General features: G+C 44.6%; 2 protein-coding genes and 1 long non-coding RNA gene across 8 annotated transcripts in view; 1 reads left to right on the plus strand and 2 right to left on the minus strand.

The window, feature by feature from the left end:
• LOC108640871 lies at positions 1-2,196 on the minus strand. Of its 2 annotated transcripts, none has more exons than XR_001921560.2 (3): positions 2,129-2,196; positions 175-253; positions 1-69 (listed from the first exon to the last, which is right to left on the minus strand). It is a non-coding gene; the product is annotated as an uncharacterized LOC108640871 (long non-coding RNA). The 2 variants fall into 2 exon arrangements; XR_003916064.1 differs by lacking the exon at positions 2,129-2,196 and adding an exon at positions 349-403.
• MRPS16 (mitochondrial ribosomal protein S16) lies at positions 1,707-3,633 on the plus strand. Its single transcript, XM_018079440.2, has 3 exons — positions 1,707-1,857; positions 2,001-2,261; positions 2,341-3,633. Exons 1-3 carry the CDS (start codon positions 1,845-1,847, stop codon positions 2,451-2,453), a joined length of 387 nt encoding a protein of 128 aa, XP_017934929.2. The 5' UTR covers positions 1,707-1,844; the 3' UTR covers positions 2,454-3,633.
• A 628-nt stretch (positions 3,634-4,261) lies between these two features.
• SLC45A1 (solute carrier family 45 member 1) overlaps positions 4,262-17,020 on the minus strand; it is a 30,166-nt gene continuing 17,407 nt past the window's right edge. For 4 of the 5 annotated variants that reach the window (XM_018079444.2, XM_018079443.2, XM_018079441.2 and 1 more), the window contains 10 exons: positions 16,250-16,662; positions 15,194-15,286; positions 14,525-14,749; positions 12,763-13,496; positions 11,452-11,605; positions 10,180-10,356; positions 9,266-9,471; positions 8,749-9,193; positions 4,686-4,797; positions 4,262-4,452 (listed from right to left, as the gene is read on the minus strand). In XM_018079444.2, the coding sequence (XP_017934933.1) occupies positions 8,912-9,193; positions 9,266-9,471; positions 10,180-10,356; positions 11,452-11,605; positions 12,763-13,496; positions 14,525-14,749; positions 15,194-15,286; positions 16,250-16,649 (2,271 nt within the window). In that variant the 5' untranslated portion in view covers positions 16,650-16,662 and the 3' untranslated portion in view covers positions 4,262-4,452; positions 4,686-4,797; positions 8,749-8,911. The remainder of the gene's footprint in view (positions 4,453-4,685; positions 4,798-8,748; positions 9,194-9,265; positions 9,472-10,179; positions 10,357-11,451; positions 11,606-12,762; positions 13,497-14,524; positions 14,750-15,193; positions 15,287-16,249; positions 16,663-17,020) is intronic. The other variant, XM_018079447.2, reaches the window with a different exon arrangement.

Raw genomic sequence — 17,020 nt, forward strand, 5'->3', positions numbered from 1 at the left:
AAAAGCCACAGGGTTAGTCCTGCCAGAGGCGTCCGGCACACCCACAGCGACCGAAGGGAAAGAGGAACCCTGGAAACATGGAGTAAAAGACACTTTAATTAGGAGTACACCGAGCAATAGCCAGGTCATTCACACTTGACAGCTTCACTGTCCAGTCATACAAAAAGCACTCACCAAGGCCCCAGTTAGGATGGTTCCTGACGCTGACCAGGTGAATACCTCCATTTGCCCCGGGGTGTCAAGAATAACATCCCTGGTAAGAAGTCACCCATTATTGAAGGGAAAAAATACAGGCCAGGCAAGCTTATCCATCAGTAATGAAACATGCCCTTCACAGTGCAGTTGTACCTGTCCTTGGAACTCCACTATGGTCCTGGCACTTCATCTTTGCACTGACAAAGAAAACTGCACTGTTGAAAGAGTGCTGAGATAAAGAAGGATACATTAAGTGGACAAGAGGGACGCGCAAATAAAATAAAACTTTCCGTATACAAAATAACTTTTCCTGTGGAGGGTGATTTCCATTTTTTTTTAATTGACAGCCTGAAAAAGATAAATCTTTCACCAGAAATCATCTGAAAATGCTGTTTTTACAAGCAATAATGGGGCACTAATCAAACCATCAGTCTTCTGCAAACTGCCGAGCCTCTCCTCAGAGTCAAGGGTGCCAAGCTTTGGGGCCAGCCCTGCTGCGGAGCACAGCCACTGGTGGCCCCGGGGCTGCTCAGCATGGCAGGACTGACACTCTGCTCCTGATGAGTTCAGCATCCCCAGACTAGGGAAAAACCAGTCACCACCTTGTCAACTAGACCAGAGCACTGAGTGCCACGTCCAGTCATTCTTGAACACCTCCAGGGATGGTGACTCCACCCCTGCCTGGGCAGACCCTTCCAATGCCTCATCACCCTTTCCATGAAGAAATTATTCCTGATGTACAGTCTGAACCTGCTCTGGTGCAGCTTAAGGCTATGACTTCTCCTATTGCTTGTTACCTGGGAGAAGAGGCTGATCCCCACCTGGCAACAACCTCCTTTCAGATAGAAAACCCACAGATTATTTGCAACTATGTTCTAGAATACTTGTTAGGAACAAGTCACTCAAACACTTCACCGAGTGTGATACTTTCATACCCCTGGCCTGCCGAGTTGCCACAGCAGGAAAAATTGTCCATGACAGAAAAGTATATGCTTTTGAGAAATCACAGATATAGACTCAGCAGTCATGGTTTGTGTTCTTATGACAGAGAGCACTGAGCTCCAAAAAGCTGCAAATTCCTGAGCCCTGCCCAAAAATCACCAGGTGACATGAGGGGTCACAATTCCATTGTCTTGTCTGTTTTCCACAATCCAGCACTTCAGTGACTCCAGAGTCAAACACATCAGGATCAATTCCAGGTCACATGGACTGGGACAAACCAGCTGCTCTGCTGGAAGGGGTAATTCCAGACGCTTATCTCCCATTATTTGGAATTCAGGGCTGCAAAGAGCCCGGCAGTGATCCTGGATTTAATTTACAGATTAAGCCCACCCAACACTCACTGCCAAGTGGTGCTGGAGCACCTCTCCAGGGAAAGATGCCCAGTGCCGAGGGGCTTTAGTGGGGTCCCTGCCCAGTTTCCCAGGATGGATGGGAAGCTACCACGGACAGGCTGGATCTTAGGAGAACTCCATTTGAGTATTCATTCCTGAAAGCTTTTAAAACAGGGGCTTGTTCCCAACTCTAAGGCAGCTGAAATCCTGTGGCTCGCCAGCCTTCCTAATAAAGTGCTGCAGAAGTCAGCCGGGTGTGTCAATCTTCCGGCCCCTGTTGCATCATCGCTCCGCGTCGAAGAGTAGGCGGGAGTCATGGTGCAGCTCGGTGAGTCCCGAGCCCGTGACCGGCCCCTGCGCGGCCCGTGACCGGCCCCTGCGCGGCCCCGGCCCCTGCGCGCGGCCCGTGACCGGCCCCGCGCGGCCCTGACCGGCCCTGCGCGGCCCGTGACCACCTCGCTTTCTTCACAGGGAGCCGCCTCCTGAAAGGCTACCGCGGCGGGCACGTCGTGATCCGTTTCGCCCTCGGAGGCTGCGCCAACCGGCCTTTTTTCCGCATCGTGGCAGCGCACAGCAAGCGCGCCCGCGACGGGAAGTACCTGGAGCAGCTCGGCTGCCTCGACCCACTGCCCAACGTCCACGGCGAGAGGGTGGCGGGGCTCAACCTGGAGCGGCTGCGCTACTGGCTGGGCTGCGGCGCGCAGCTTTCCCGGCCCGCCGAGAAGCTCCTGGGTAGGTCTGGGGCGGGCGCCTGGCAGCGGACGGGGGTGGGGGCCCGGTGCGGCCCCGTCTCACCGCCTCTTATTGGCAGGTCTGGCGGGGTTCCTGCCGCTCCATCCTATGACAGTGACCGGCGCCGAGAGGCTGCGCCAGAGACGACAGCGAGCACAGCAGGTGGGCACTGCCCCTGTGGACGGGCCCTGAGAGACGCCCCGGCCGAGAGGCCCGCCCTGGCCTGAGGAAGCATCCTGCCCTGTCAGTGCATCTGACCACATTAAAGTGTCATTTGCCCACTCTACACTGTGCATCTGCTGCTTTCTCCAGACTCCGCTCTGAATCAAAGTTTATTGTTGCCAAATTTGGTGCACAGAGATAAAAGGGGTTTCACTACTCTAATACACACAGAGAACCATTCAGCATTTTCTAAAGGCATGCCATTTGCCATCTCTCACTCTCCAGCAATAGCATGGCTACTGCCAGTTTCCATTTGCCTGCTCCACTTGTCAGGTGTTTTGACTCCTGGCTCTGATTTACTGTAACAGGACAATCCAGTGGTTCAGGAGAGGCCTGGCACAGATAAATGCAAATGGAAGTGCAGCTGTATTTCTGTTTAATTTCTCCAGAGAGGTTCTGGACCTGTTTACAAGCAAAAGGGAAAGATTTCAGTCTCATTTAAAGAGATGGGGCATGCCTGAAGTTGAGCTATGAGTCTTACTCTTTCATCACATATTTGACCCTCTTCCAAGAGGCAAAACCCCTGCCAAAGTCTCTCTCCTACCTTAGATGCACCTTTTGCTTCTTTAGGGTTTCTTTTAGCACAACTCAGGTGATTCTACAAATGTCAGGCAAAAACAAGTTTCCAGTATTGCATTTCAATAAGCTTGTAGTGTAACCAGCCCAACAGAGGATGAATAGACAAAACACTAAGAAAGGGGCTGGCTTGCTTTTAACAAAATCACAATACTGAGAGAAGGTGGTTTTATTTTTGCTCATGGATTAGATGATTTAAAACCTATTCTTGGAAGTGACGGAAGCTATGAAAAAGTGGTATTGCTTTTCTGATACCTTCCTCTTCTATATATTTGGTATGTTCAGCATCGCATTTTTTATAAAATGGTGACTGCACTCTGGTACAGGGTTTCTAGGAAGTTCCTCTCTAGCTTACTCTAGATTTCCTTTCTTTGCTGCAAAGGTAAAGTTTTGCATCTGCAGTGTTTTTACTATTGTAATCTAAAGGTATCACACAGCTTTTCCTTTCTGGAGCTTTCTGCTTTGAACACAAAGTATATCTGTAATGTTTCTCTTCAGATAGTTTCGTGTTGGCCTGGCTTTTTTCCCTATCAAAAATAATTTTGTTACTAAATAAAGCATCTCACTGCATACACAAGGCAGTAGAACACTTGTTTTCATGTCCTTTCAAATACCACAGTGCGATAGGGCTGCTCTCTAATGCAGCAGGGTGAGTGACTATTGGCATCAGACACTAATGTTGCACAACACAGTAATAACAGTAAATGAAGGAAGTTCTAAAAGGAGAGTCTGGCAGTGCTGAGGTCATGTTTTCCACAGTGACTCCTTTCAGCTTTTCTCTTGCCTTAAGTCCCCTGCTAAGGCATCTGCTGCACTGAGAAACAACATGCAGCTGATCAGGGGGACATAAAGAAAACGGTGTGTTTCTTCTCACCTAACTTGCCCTTCATTGTATATGCAAGTAGTGGGTCTGTTTCTTATGGACCAAATTCATAACTTTTTCAGGATTCATGAACTTTTACCTGTAGGTCAGAAGAATAGTTTGTGCAACAAAGCACAGCCTCTGGGCCACTGTAAGCCCAGCCTGCTGTGGAAGCAGTGGATTTTTCCGCACAAATGCACAGTACTATGCACCAGTACAGGAGAGCTCAAGCTTAAAAGAAATGGTATACTGGGCTTATAAAGCATAATTCTCAGCTGCTGTGATGCTGTCAGCAGAGGAAGGCTGAGAACAAATTACAGTGAACAGTTCTTTAAGCTCGTTGCTTAAAGGGGCCATACATAATAATGTAGCACATAGGGATCGAGGTTCAAGACTAGATCTGTGCTGTAGACACTTCACTAAATACAGCAAGAGTTAGGGCAAAAGGAGAAAATATTTTCCTTTCTTGGTAGGAAGAAGCATTAAACTTATTCAGCTCTATTTTCACTTTCCCCTCTTCCCCAAAGAGTTCTGTGGACAAAAAAAAATCTGCAGTAAATAAAAAATAACTGAAAGGAGTAGGCATAAAGCAGAATCAGAACAGAGTATCATCAAGCAAAACATAGCAAAAGCTAGGCTTAAAGAGAGCTATAGCTGAAGCTTGAAAAGCTTGAATCTCTAGCATAGTAATTGTTCATAGCATTTGACAGCAATACTGTTAAATTCATTGCTTAAGTAGCTCATAAGCTTGGTTAGTACTGTACCTGCACAACTCAAAAAAATCTTCCTTTATGCTGTGATTTCCTCTGTTGACTGTTCCATTGGCTATTGCAACAAGATTTGTTATCCTTTGTTAGAGAAACCTATGCCCGGATCCTAGAAAAAGCAAAATCAAACAAACGAACAAGTTTCCATACAGCTTTTATATGTGGCTAATAATGCATCATGCCCATTGCAGATTGCTCCTCAGTCTGCTGACTGCTACTCAGTGCATATTTTGCTTTTGAATTCATCTGATTAAAGTTACTCATTGCTTGTTTTCTTCCTGCTCCCTGGACTACTACTGTGCTCCACACATGACGCAGCAGTCTGCCCTTTGTTTACCGTTAACACTATTTGGGTATTGGACTATGCTGTTGCCTTTTAGATCTAAAGTAAAACTCCCAGCTCCCACTGTGGGTTGGGGGCATTAGGCAGTAAGCTCCAATCACCAAAAATTCCCATTATTCCATGCATTTATCATTTCTGCATGGGATATAGGAGAGAGTGTGTTGGCAAGGTTTTTAACATAAAGAACTCCTGGAACAGCATAGAACACCATCTTCCCAGAACCTTCAAGTCTGTTAGGAGACAGCATGGACTGCAATACCAAGAAAAACAAGGATTCTACTAAAGGACCTCTAGCCTGTCCCAGCGCTGCTGCCCTACAGCTTTTGCTGTTGTCTTGGGTGTTGCAGCCTGAAATTTGCCAACCTAAATGTAGGCACCTTCCCCTCCACTGACCCTGCTACAGAAGCAGCAGCCTGGGACAAAGGAACAGCCAATGGAAAGTTGCTGCAGCCATTTCTCTAGTGAACATCAACAAAAACCTTCCCTGCAGGAAAGCTAGGCTAAATGAATCATTATGTCTTAACAACCACAGGTACGGAAAATGTCTATTTAGATAAATTAAACAGATGCTGGAGATCTCCCTTGGCATTTTGGTCCCAGTACTCATAGAATTCTCAATGTTTATTGGACTTAATACAATCCATTGGGTGTTATTATGGTAATGGCATCTAAAAGTTTCTCCTCTCCCCTAAGACTGTCCCAGTCTGAGAGAGGGAAAACAAATATTAAGAAAGCTACCTTTTACACAAATTCTTTTTTTAATAAAATAAAGTGTATGTCCTATAGAGTACAAGATGACTAACTACTCATTTGTAGAAAATAAATTGACTAGAAAACTCTTTTGAATAGTTCACAATACAGCTTTTCTTTATATATATAGTCATACAATTTTATTCTATTTGATTCTTGAAAAGACTCATTTTTTCCATTCAAAGACACAGCAGAAGTTCTGAAATTATTAGGTTGTCTTTTTTGAGAGACACAGCAGAAGTCAAGTGAACTGCAGACATATGCTGAAATGCTTACAGCTAGCTTCATTACAAACATGAGACAACTGATAAGGTGTTTTCTCCATCAGTCTCCCCATTTTCCCTGCTTCTGTACATCTGTTATAAATACCTTATGAGCATCCACAAATAATTGCCATCAATCAGCCTTTAATGATATGGACTTATTCAAAATTAACCTTTAGGCATCACTGAAAAACAGCACAGCGTAAAATCATTTTCCTGCCTAAACTCATGCATCTTTTTTCTAATCAGCAATTTGCAGATTTAGACAGAATATGAAGCGTTTGGATTCCAAAAGGTAGACATCACGTTGTAGCTTGCAGTTCAACAGGGATCATATACAGTAATTTCTGTAAAATACAAAATGTATGACGAAGAGAATAAGCAAGTAATACCTTTTTAAAGTTATTTCTATGGATTTGGTGCAACTCTGCATGATAGTGACAGGCCCTGTTTTTTTTCCAGACACCACTAGTATTGCTCAAAGCCCCAAATTAACACACAGTGATGTTGACTTAAAAGTATTATGTATGTAACACTACATCAATACATATGCAAAATAAAGTCCATATCCCATAAAATAGAAAATGTAATATATATTTTATCGGGTAATGCATATAGGCATAGCAATAGTTTTATAACTATATAAACGTAGCTCATAATATTTACAGATGGTAATGGAGACATACATTATCATCAGATACACTGATTTCATCAATTGTATGAACCTTTTGAAGATTTTCACTTGCAACAAAATGATCTGCAACTCCAGCTACCTAGAAAAGGAAGTGCTCACAATTCATTTAGTGCAATAATGCTGGCTACAAAACTTAAGAGGAGAAAACATTTTAAGACCTGATACCACATTAGCTAGTGAGACCAAACAAAGAAATAAAATAATTTTTGAGTTTAAAAGTTTGAGAAGATGAGGAAGAGAAATTAAGGTTACAAGGCAGACCAACAAGAAAGAAAAATTCTCCAAAGTCAAGTCTTTAGATTGTCAAAATCAGAAGTACCAACAACTTCTCATGCTATTTTGTTCCAGCTTTGTCCTGAACGTTTTTGGAGACAGCTGCCCCATAATCAAGGAAATAACACATCACAGATATTCCTGCAGATATGACACTACATAAGCCCAAACAAAGAAATGAAAGATGAATATACTCATCAATCTGATAGTCCTTTATCTCTGAGTGCTTGACTTTGTAATCTCAGTAGTATTCCTCCATTTAAGTCAACACTGAGTAATATGAGACTTGCTTCTAAAATAAATTTTTTAAAAAGTAATACTCAGGAACAGATGATAAAAATGAGGGGTTCTTACAAGTTGTGTATTATGCTTTCAGCATGGGAGTATAGTAAGCCACAACAGCTAACGATTACACTAATTATTTCATCTTGGCATCGTAGATCAAGCATCAGAATAAACTTAGGCGTACAATTAAGTACAACTCATTTAAAAAGAGTGACCCTCCCGTGATAACCCTTATTCAAGACCTAAAGACCAAGTAAGCAGAAATAACCTCTACAGGGATGCCATGCACGTGTAAACACCAGTGTCCCTCAGCCTTGGTAAACATTGGCTGCCTACCCAAATATGGAAGCAGACGGATAGGGATTTTAGAAATAGTTTTAACTTTATTTATGACTTTAAATTAACTCCTGGCCTTAACTAGAACTTGTACAAGTTCTCGCACATTTACCACCTTCTAAAATCAGAATAATTAAAAAATCTTGCAGATAATGAAACCCAAAGCCCTTTTTTTACTAGTTTTACTGAGATATGGAAGATGCAGTTCTAGCTGACAAGCACTTATTCACTGGTCCCCATGCAGATTTTAAAATGTCACAAGGTAAAACTGTATAAACAACAATGATGTGATGAAGGCTTTCATACAAATTATTTTTCTTAAATTCTCAAGTTAGCTCTGAGAGTAAGCTTCTACCCAAGAGAGGCTGATGAAAAAAGACCCTTCTCCCCAAAACTGGATTATGGACAACTGTCCATCCTCCTGCTAAGTCATCACAAACCCCTGTAGTCTTAATTAAAAGTCTAATGTGGAAGGAAATCTGCACATATTGGCAAACATTACCAAGGACCACAGCCAGGACCTAACGAGGAGGGTTTGGGAGCCAGGCCACACCACTTTCAGCCCACAGTGGTTTCTCGTAGCACTTGGTGGGAGCTCTGTATAAGTAGAAGTCCAACCATGGCACTTCACAGAGTACTTACACCACCTAAGCAGGACCAGTTGCTCTCAGCCTTTCCAAAGTCTTAGAAAGCACCCTCCAGAGCCCAGCCTACCATAGGCAGAGGCTGTAGGTTGGACCCGCAGCTCCCAAAAGCCTCACAGGAATCACCACTGCCCTTGGCGATGGAGGATCGGGCTCTGCCTGGCCATGAGATGGCACCTTCTGCCCCCCAGACTGGCAGATCGCTGTTCCCACAGTGGCAGTACTCGCAGTGGCGTGTGCAGCCCAGCCCAGCAGCTCCCTGCCACTCAAGAGACCGAGGTTGCCCTGCTCAGGTACCAGACTTCCGGGCTGGACTGCCTCATGCTGGACAAAACCACTGGTTCCCCTGGGAATGACAGCGCCACGAGGCAGCTGGAGGGAATGGCCCCACCACTTCCTGCTGCTGCTGTACAGGCCTTTGCCACCTCAGGGGAAGGACCAGCAGTGCAGGCACTGCTGACTCACCCCTCACCTTCCCACAGGCAGGGGAAAGCTCAGCAAAGCCAGTGCAGACTTTTCTCGTCATTTGCCATGCCCGCTGCTGCCATCCTAGAGGTGCGCAAGCCTGTTGTGCCACAATAGGAAGGCTGAGGGTGATGCAATGAGGCAGCAGAGGCTGTGGCAGCTTCTCCCATTTATTCATTCTGCGCATGGGGCAAGAGCGGACGCTGCTCCTCAGCAGGTGGAAGCTCCTCGGTGGGCAGTAGCTCGTAGGTGACACAGAGGGAGGAGAAGAGACAGCCCAGGAAGGACACCAGGCTGGCGAAGTACATGGCACTGCTGGCATTGCCCACAGCCGCTGTCAGTGGCCCCATGGCCAGAGCCACCAGGATCTGTGCCAGGAAGTACTGGCAGCTCAGCAAGGAGATGTCAACACCCATCCCGCGCCGCATGCCCTCTGCCTGCGAGCCTATAAACTGCGGGGGACATAGCCACAGTGTAAGGGGGTGTCACAGGAATCCCTCTCCCCTCCCCGGCCCAGGGCTCACCTCACGGCTCTGGTAGTAGTCACAGAGCAGGGAGTAGGGCAACGTGCAGAGCGTGGCGAACAGAATGCCGTAGGTAGCGCACAGTGACAGCACCACATAGACGTTTCTGGAGAGGGTGGCCAGGCCCGTGCCCAGCCCAAAGGCCAAATATGCCACAAAGTACAGCGTCCGTGTGCTGAACCGTTCCTCCAGCTTCTCCAGCATGGCTGCAAGAAAACGGAATGACATTCTGGTTGAACTGCATCCCTCCCCAATACCAGCCAGTCAGTGGACCTGAGGCCCCGTAGTCCAGCAGTTAGGCAGCCACATCTCAGTGGCAACTATTAGGCCTCTGAGTAATCGGTGGCTTGCATGTGAGCACCAAGGGCCCCTTCCAAATCCTGTTGCCCCGATGCAGCCTCGCATGCCTCTCCATGGAGGGCATGGCAGAGCTGAAGCCTAGCAGTGCCCATGTCCCAGAGGGGTATGTGGGAATTGGTGGAGGTGGGGAGGTAGACGTATGGCATACGTGACAAAGTGCTGTGGTGCTGCAAGACACCTGAACACTCTGCTGGGGAAACACAGGCACTGAGTGCTGCTGCACCAGAACTGTGCCTATGGCGGCTGCGTGTATTTCTGGATTCAATGTACATTGAAAATGCCACTTGTGAAAGGAACTACATACTAAGAAAAATGTGTTTTTATTGGATTGCTGACCTCATCTGCTGTCAGTGCAGGCCAAGCTAACGAGCATTATATAGTTATGTTAGCTATAACATAATACAATTACCATGAAAAAGAACACTCCGCTTCAGGACTTGTGCTGGTAGACTATGTGCAACATAAACACTGAGCTACTTGTTGCAGAAACACCACTTTTAAGGAAAGTGTGTATCTTTTCTCACAGCAGTAGTTAAGATGGCTATACCAAGTACCTGAATAGAAAGCAGCACTGAATGCATAGATGCACATTCCCCAGCAGCCCATGGTGACCCCAGCGTTGTACTTCTGATACTCATCTGAGTTGTGAGGTGCTTTTGGATTCCCTTGAAACACTACTTCTCCCATGAAGTCAGTATAGAAGAGTAACATCCCTTCAAACGAAAGCCATCCTGAAAGAAGTGAGAAGTAACCCATCAGGATTTCAGAGTATCTCTTTCCCTTTGTAAGCTTGTATGGATGTTATCAGCTATATTACAAAACACACCTGGAACACAGGTTGTGTAATGTGAGTAATACACAACAGCCACATTTATCTGAGACCACTGTTCCCCGTGCATTATGCTGCAATGTTTGTTAAAGACATTCAGGATTTTAAAGACCAAGATTTACCATTTGAATTCCAAAGTGGAATGCTAGAGGCTGAATAAAGGCCACAACATACTGGTTTAGCAAGACAGAAAAATAGATGACGACAGTCTGAGCTGCCTTCAGGACAGGACACAACTTCAGCTGACAGGACACAACGCTCCGTTTAACAGAGTGGTTTATCCCATAGTAATTTCAGGTTGCTGTTATTCTCCCACATAGAACTGGAAGGAGGGCCTCATGTCATGGTTGCAGCCTCCAGAGTGCCTCTGATACAGTCAAAAACTCTACTTACAAATTGGTATCGAGGCCATTAATGCAGACAATCTCTTAATTCCTTTCATAGCCAATGAGTATTAACTACCTGGCACCTTCTGTCCAATTTTGTATACATTGGATTGATTGCAAGCCCTTCCTAATCATCAGTCACACACTGGTTAAGAGTAAAGGTAACATTACTGGTTATAGGCACTTCTGCAGTGCTGTGTTTCACACCTCCTCGTGGCCTGTTCTGGGACCCCAAAACACATGCTGTCAAAGGGAGGAAAGCAAACACTAGTCTCAGGTGTAAGCAGGGAAATGCAACTAATCTTGGCTTTCTGTTTGATGTAAACATTCTACTTAACAGAGGCACTGATTTAGGCCATTGTTATTCCCTTTCTAGGAACAAGGCTTTACTGTTTTGTTAGGGTGTTTTGGTATTTTTTTTCCTTTCTCCTTTCTCACTGTTCTAAGAAACTAAGTATCAGAAGATACCTTATTGGTAACTGTATATAGAACAAATCAAATCCTCCCTAGTTAGCAGCCATGGCAGCAACAGGTAAAATATTGAAAAAGATTCACCCGAGGTAGTGCAGAGCTACTTCCCTGTGAAGTAGAAGACGGCACTTTCTGAATACCTAAGAAGTGGTTGATGCAGAGGTTACGAAGAGCCCTGGGCATCTGGCAGATGGTCGAACAAAGCAGTTTCACAGAGAGTGGTTGCTCAGAGGTCTCGTCTGATTCATTCAGCTCGCTCTCATACTTAACACCATTCAGCAAGATATTAGCAACCTGCACCATAAGAACTCCCAGGTCAACAAGCACAGCAAGAAAAACCTTTAAGCAAATGTATGCAGTATTGCACACCTATCTGATCATCTGAAAGATAAACTCTGCTGCTGGAGTATGTTGACTCAGAGATTAAGTGTATTAGGCTAAACCGTAAATTCAGCCTTGGAACAAGTGTTCAATGGCAGCACTACCCTGCAGCTTTCAGTATACTCGAAACAGTACTCTTCACTTCACTAGGATACTTGGCGACCACATCCAGATTCTAGTATAAGGAATGGATAAATTCTACTGCATTTTATAGGCGTTGTACCCACATTCAGGTGAATTTGCATCCTGAAGTTATAGAGACACTGAGGAAGAAGAAGCTGGTTTTAATCGAAACACATTCTCGTTGCTTGCTAACCTTGATGCTCAACCTCTACGTGCACAGTAAGTAAAATCCTGGCCCTAAAAAAGTCTGATCTCACAAATCGGGTCAAAGTACAGCAACAGCAACAACAAACAAAACAAACAAGAAAACAGCACCCCCCAAAAAAAACCTCCAACCAAATCCCATAACCAAACCAAAAAGTAACAGAGGACAGTTTACCTCATCCCAGATCATAAAAAAAGATACGCCATACAAAGGTCTCAGATATTCCAAGTTATCACCAACAGGGGAAGGAGAGGTCAGTCTTATCCCTCAGTAAGGGAAACCTCATCTCCCTGATGGAACCAGATGTAATGACTGCCATAAGGGGAAGCTCATGGGAGAGTCCTATCCCTGGCCCTATCTTGCAGGTCTTTCTGTGGAAAGGGAAGGTATAGGCTTAATAAAAATGTGTCCTTTTCTGCTCTCATGTGGTAGCTCCCTTGGTGGTAAAGCAGGGATCAGAAACCCCAACCTAACTCTCACACATGACCCGATAAGAGTGGGACATTCCCATTTCTGCCATCTTAACAAAGGCAGCTGACAGACTGCCAGTCATAATTCACATTCTACCCACTATTTTACTGACAGAGTCATAGCAGGTGTGCTGTTTCCATAATGACTTATATGAGCAAGCTGTTACGAGCAGTCTTTAATGAATAATTTGTGAACCACATGTTTAAAATTATATGAAGAGATTAATTATGCTCATGTTTACATGGTCGTATCATTGATTTCCTGCTCTTACCTGTTGGCTGAAGGTTACATTTCTTCTTCTGTTACTCTCTGGGCAGTGTCCTGTTATGGTATTTGGAATGGCCAAGGTCTGAGGTCTTTTCAAGATCCCTGATGACCGTGGCTTTATTGCATCCAGTGAGCCCACTCTTAGCGCGTCACCGTCAGATGTTATGCTGCTCTCCCCTTGCTCCAGAACTCCATTTTCTCCTTGGTAACGGCCATCAGGCACCTGAGGAAAGCTAACACTGACAGGCTGCCTGGCCAAACTAGCTGGAAGTGCTACATAACTATTGTGCCCATCTGTAAAACAGTCTATAAGCACACTGTCAATATTTGAAGTCCCAAATGATGATGCAAACTCATTAATTCCCGTCAAAGAATTGTCTCTGCTGACAAAACTCCCGTATTTTGGTGTGAGCGGGCTGATGGGGGAAACGGGACTCGTAAAACTTGCATGTAAGTGAGCTGAGTTATGAGAAGTAAAGTTTTCATTTACACCCTCCTCAAAGAAGAAAGGTGGAGAAGGAGGGAGAGGAAGACTTGGACTCTTCATCACCTTTTTCTTCCTGCTAAAGGACCTTAAGGGTCTTTCTGGAATGCTAATTAGAGTCAGCACGGTAGCAATAGTCAGTATAACTGAGGTGAAGACATAGATGACGCGAAGTTGCCCTCCTACAGCTTTTCCAAAACTGGTTTTATCCCAGTGTATTCCTCCAACAACATAACCAAAGCCACCTCCAAGACCTGGTGGAAAAACAGAGCCAAGATTATCTTCCCTATGCAATCCCACAAGTCAGTAGCAGCACAGCATCATTTGTCTAATGATTCATGAGCAGAATCCAACGTGTTATTTCTGTTTTACCATTCAACCCCTTTTCTCTTCAAATGTAGTAATAAACACAGTTACCTGTGCCACAAGGACAGTCTGGAGTACCAACACGGTACAAAAAGAGGGAGAAAGTGCTGTAAAAGCGATGATACAAATAACTAAAAATAATACTTCTTTCTTTGCCAAGAACAAAACACCTTACCTTCAGCTATTTCAGTCCGTAAACAGAAGTGTCCACCAGCCTTATGACAAGGCTCTGCAATCATTCAGCTAAGACTGTTTTCCTGAAAGTGAAAATCCATTTTCCTCACTCAGTTAGAGGAACGCAGATCTAACTGCATCCAAGACAGATCGAATCACTTCAGAAGTGTAGCAAGCTCATTAGTCAGCAATGTGTTGACAGCGTACAAAACTGCCACGGCATCACTACTGATGAACGTGGGAGTTGTGAGAGCACCAGGTACCTCTCTCACTCCATTTGCATGGTGAGAGCCTTACAACACTATCCTTTCTTACTTATGAACACATTCAAGAGTGTGAAATAGTTTCCTAGAACAGGGCAGTACTACAACTGAAGATGACAGCAGCAGTGAGGGATCACAGCACCCAGTATACACTTTCTCCTCCAACAGAGCAACTAAGACACATATTCCACACCCATAGGAAGCTAAACCTCCTCCCTCAAAGGACAATTTTGTTTTCATAGGAGTTATAAATTATATGAGGGACCTTCAGATGAACAAACCAGTCTTGTTTGACTTGCAGTAGTTACAAAAGCCTTTTGCAGTAAGAAGGTTTTTTTCAAAGTTAATTAGTGCTATTTCCTCCATATTTGGTCATTATGCTTATACAGGAACAGTCCAGTGATTTTGACTCTGCTTTCTCACAGCAGAGTTTGTTTACTTAGGGTTAACATCACCCAGGAAGTACCAAGGAAGCATACCTGCTAACAAAGCGTGGATGTTGAGGCCCCTGTCTTGATCCACTGGGCTGCATACATCCATCATGTAGGCATGACTGGGATTGTCTGCTGAATCTGCACTGAAGTCCATGAGGACAACACCACAGACCGTAAGAATGATCCCCCATTTGTGGTTATTCTCAGTGTCAGACAAGGCACTCCCTATATCTTTGCCATTCAGCATAAGTGAGAGGCCAAGCAATGCCCCTGGGAATAAAACCAAATCAAAATCAGTCACTGCTTGTATGCAAAAGAAGCCTACAGAGCTCCAGGCTCCAAAGACATTATACTACCTGCACAGCTTTGTGGCAAGCACTAATTGCTCTTTTTCAGATCAACACAGCCTGGGGAATGAGCATGGCTTATAGGATACACATAATCTTTTTCCACTATTTGAGCTTAACAAATGTCTGGAGTTTGTTTTGGCCAAAAACCCCCACATTCTTGACCCTCAGAAACACCATCCCTTCAGACTCTGAGAAGCTTTTATGTATGGATCTCCAGCAGCCAAAGCATAACCTTGGTGTCACTCACCACCTTCTTCAGACCCACAGTTCCCCACACCTCAGGAGGTAGTGCCACAGTGGATGTCACAGAAGAGAGATGCACAATGTCTACAAGTGTTATGCCCATAGTTTCTAAAAGACACACCTACTGCTAAGACCAGAATGAAAGGTCTTCTTCTCCCGTATCTTGATGTGCATCTGTCACTCCAGGCTCCCAGCAAAGGCTGTAGCAAAAATCCTAGAAAAAAGGAATCACCAATAAACAGGATTTTTCTACAAGCCTGTTTCAGAGAGGTCTTAAAAGGCAGTTAAAGGCAGGACACCATAGCATAGTGGTATGTCCGGTCAGCACCAGTCATCTAGGGTCACACACAGCATCTTGCCTGGCATTTCCCTGAACAGGGACCGAATAACGTAATTTTCTGCTGCTCACTGACATTGCAGTTCACTCTGCATCAATAATAAGGAGTTTGACACCAGGTGAAGAGTTAGAGTACAACAGTTACACATTCTCAAGCATTCTGTTCCTTATAAGCTATTTCATTTATCCCACGTCAGATGGGAGATCCCCTGCAGGATTAGCTTGGAAGACAGCAAGCAAATTCATAAGTAGGAAAGGTGAGTGTATTAATCTGGGCCAGCCTGTTAGTAGGGGCCTATTTCTTCTTATGAAGCATATCATGAGTACAAAAGCAGTGATGGATACAGTCCCAGTCCTGCCTCTGTGCTAAGGCATGTAATCCAATGCCTGTAACAGCAGCGGTCAATGGTCTTTCTTCATTGGAACAGCCTATTTGTTTCAGAAAGTTAAACAGGAGAAGGCAACCCAACTCTGCTTTTTCTCACACACCCTTGGGAGCTGTCTCTGTATGCTTTTTTCATAGGGACATAAATGGATATACTGATCCTGTTTTGCTATTTTTTAAATACAGGAACAGAGCAACCAAAGCTTACCCTCGCAAAAGGTTTATGAGGTTGAGAAGCTATTAAAAAAACAGATCTTTTGAGCACACTTGGCCTATTTCAGGCAAGACGCAGCAAGAATAATTCTCCGATTTGGTTGCGTAAAATTATGGCTAGTGCTTCTTAACCTCAACGGAATATACTTAGGAACAGATGAGGTAGAGAAAACAAACAAAAAAACATAACTACCATGCAGTGGAAAAAATAAGAGGGAAGAAATAGTGTAAAGCAAAGTTACCTAATATAGGGCTGATGAACCATACCATTCCATACAGTTGGTCTGGAAGCCCCATCTGAAGCAGCACAGGGGTAACATAAGCTGTTTCCATGGCATAGCTGAATTCAAGCCCAAAGAGAATGCACCCATTGAACAGGAGTTCCAAGAAAGTCCTCTGAGGCTGGAGATCCCCAAAGTCAATCAAATCAATAGGACATGGAGTATTTGGTGGTGGTGGTGGCGAAGGGCGGATATGTTTTCTTCTTTTTGGATGTCTCTTGAAGTTGTTGGCCCGATGACTTATGTGCCGTGTGACCAATCCAGAATAGCCTGGAACTGGTGACCTCCACACTTCCTGAGAAGCCACACTTGGCAAGAGTGCAGCATCACTGACAGGGCTGGTTGCAGATGGTGGAATCATCACGGGTAAGGGTCTGGAAGACAAATAGAACACAATGGTTGAGTAAGAAAAACTTGCTTAATTTCTTTTACTGAAGTTCAAGACATTTCTCAATGTTTCACATATGGAGTGTGGCCTTCGTATTATTTACAACCTCTTCTTTCCATCTCTCAACACAAGGTGTTTTACGAGCACGTCTCCTCCATCTTTGCACAAATAAGACACCAGAGATACTATCTTGGTTATCTAGGTATTGCCTACCATCACGGTAGACTGAAATATTTATTAACAATTAACAGTTAGACATGTCACACTTCCCAGAAGTTTCCATAATAGCAGTGAGTTTTCATTTATCTAGAATTCACTTGAGTTAAATTCACTCAAGCTAAAAA

Source organism: Manacus vitellinus, unplaced genomic scaffold (genome assembly GCF_001715985.3).
Source record: "Manacus vitellinus isolate BGI_N305 unplaced genomic scaffold, ASM171598v3 scaffold_46_pilon, whole genome shotgun sequence".
NCBI classification, from domain to species: domain Eukaryota; kingdom Metazoa; phylum Chordata; class Aves; order Passeriformes; family Pipridae; genus Manacus; species Manacus vitellinus.

What these genes read in the sequence shown, in the direction of transcription:
- MRPS16 (XM_018079440.2), top strand. An exon ending in GCCCGCCGAGAAGCTCCTGG is followed by an intron (nt 2,262 to 2,340) that starts GTAGGTCTGGGG and finishes TCTTATTGGCAG; the next exon opens with GTCTGGCGGGGTTCCTGCCG.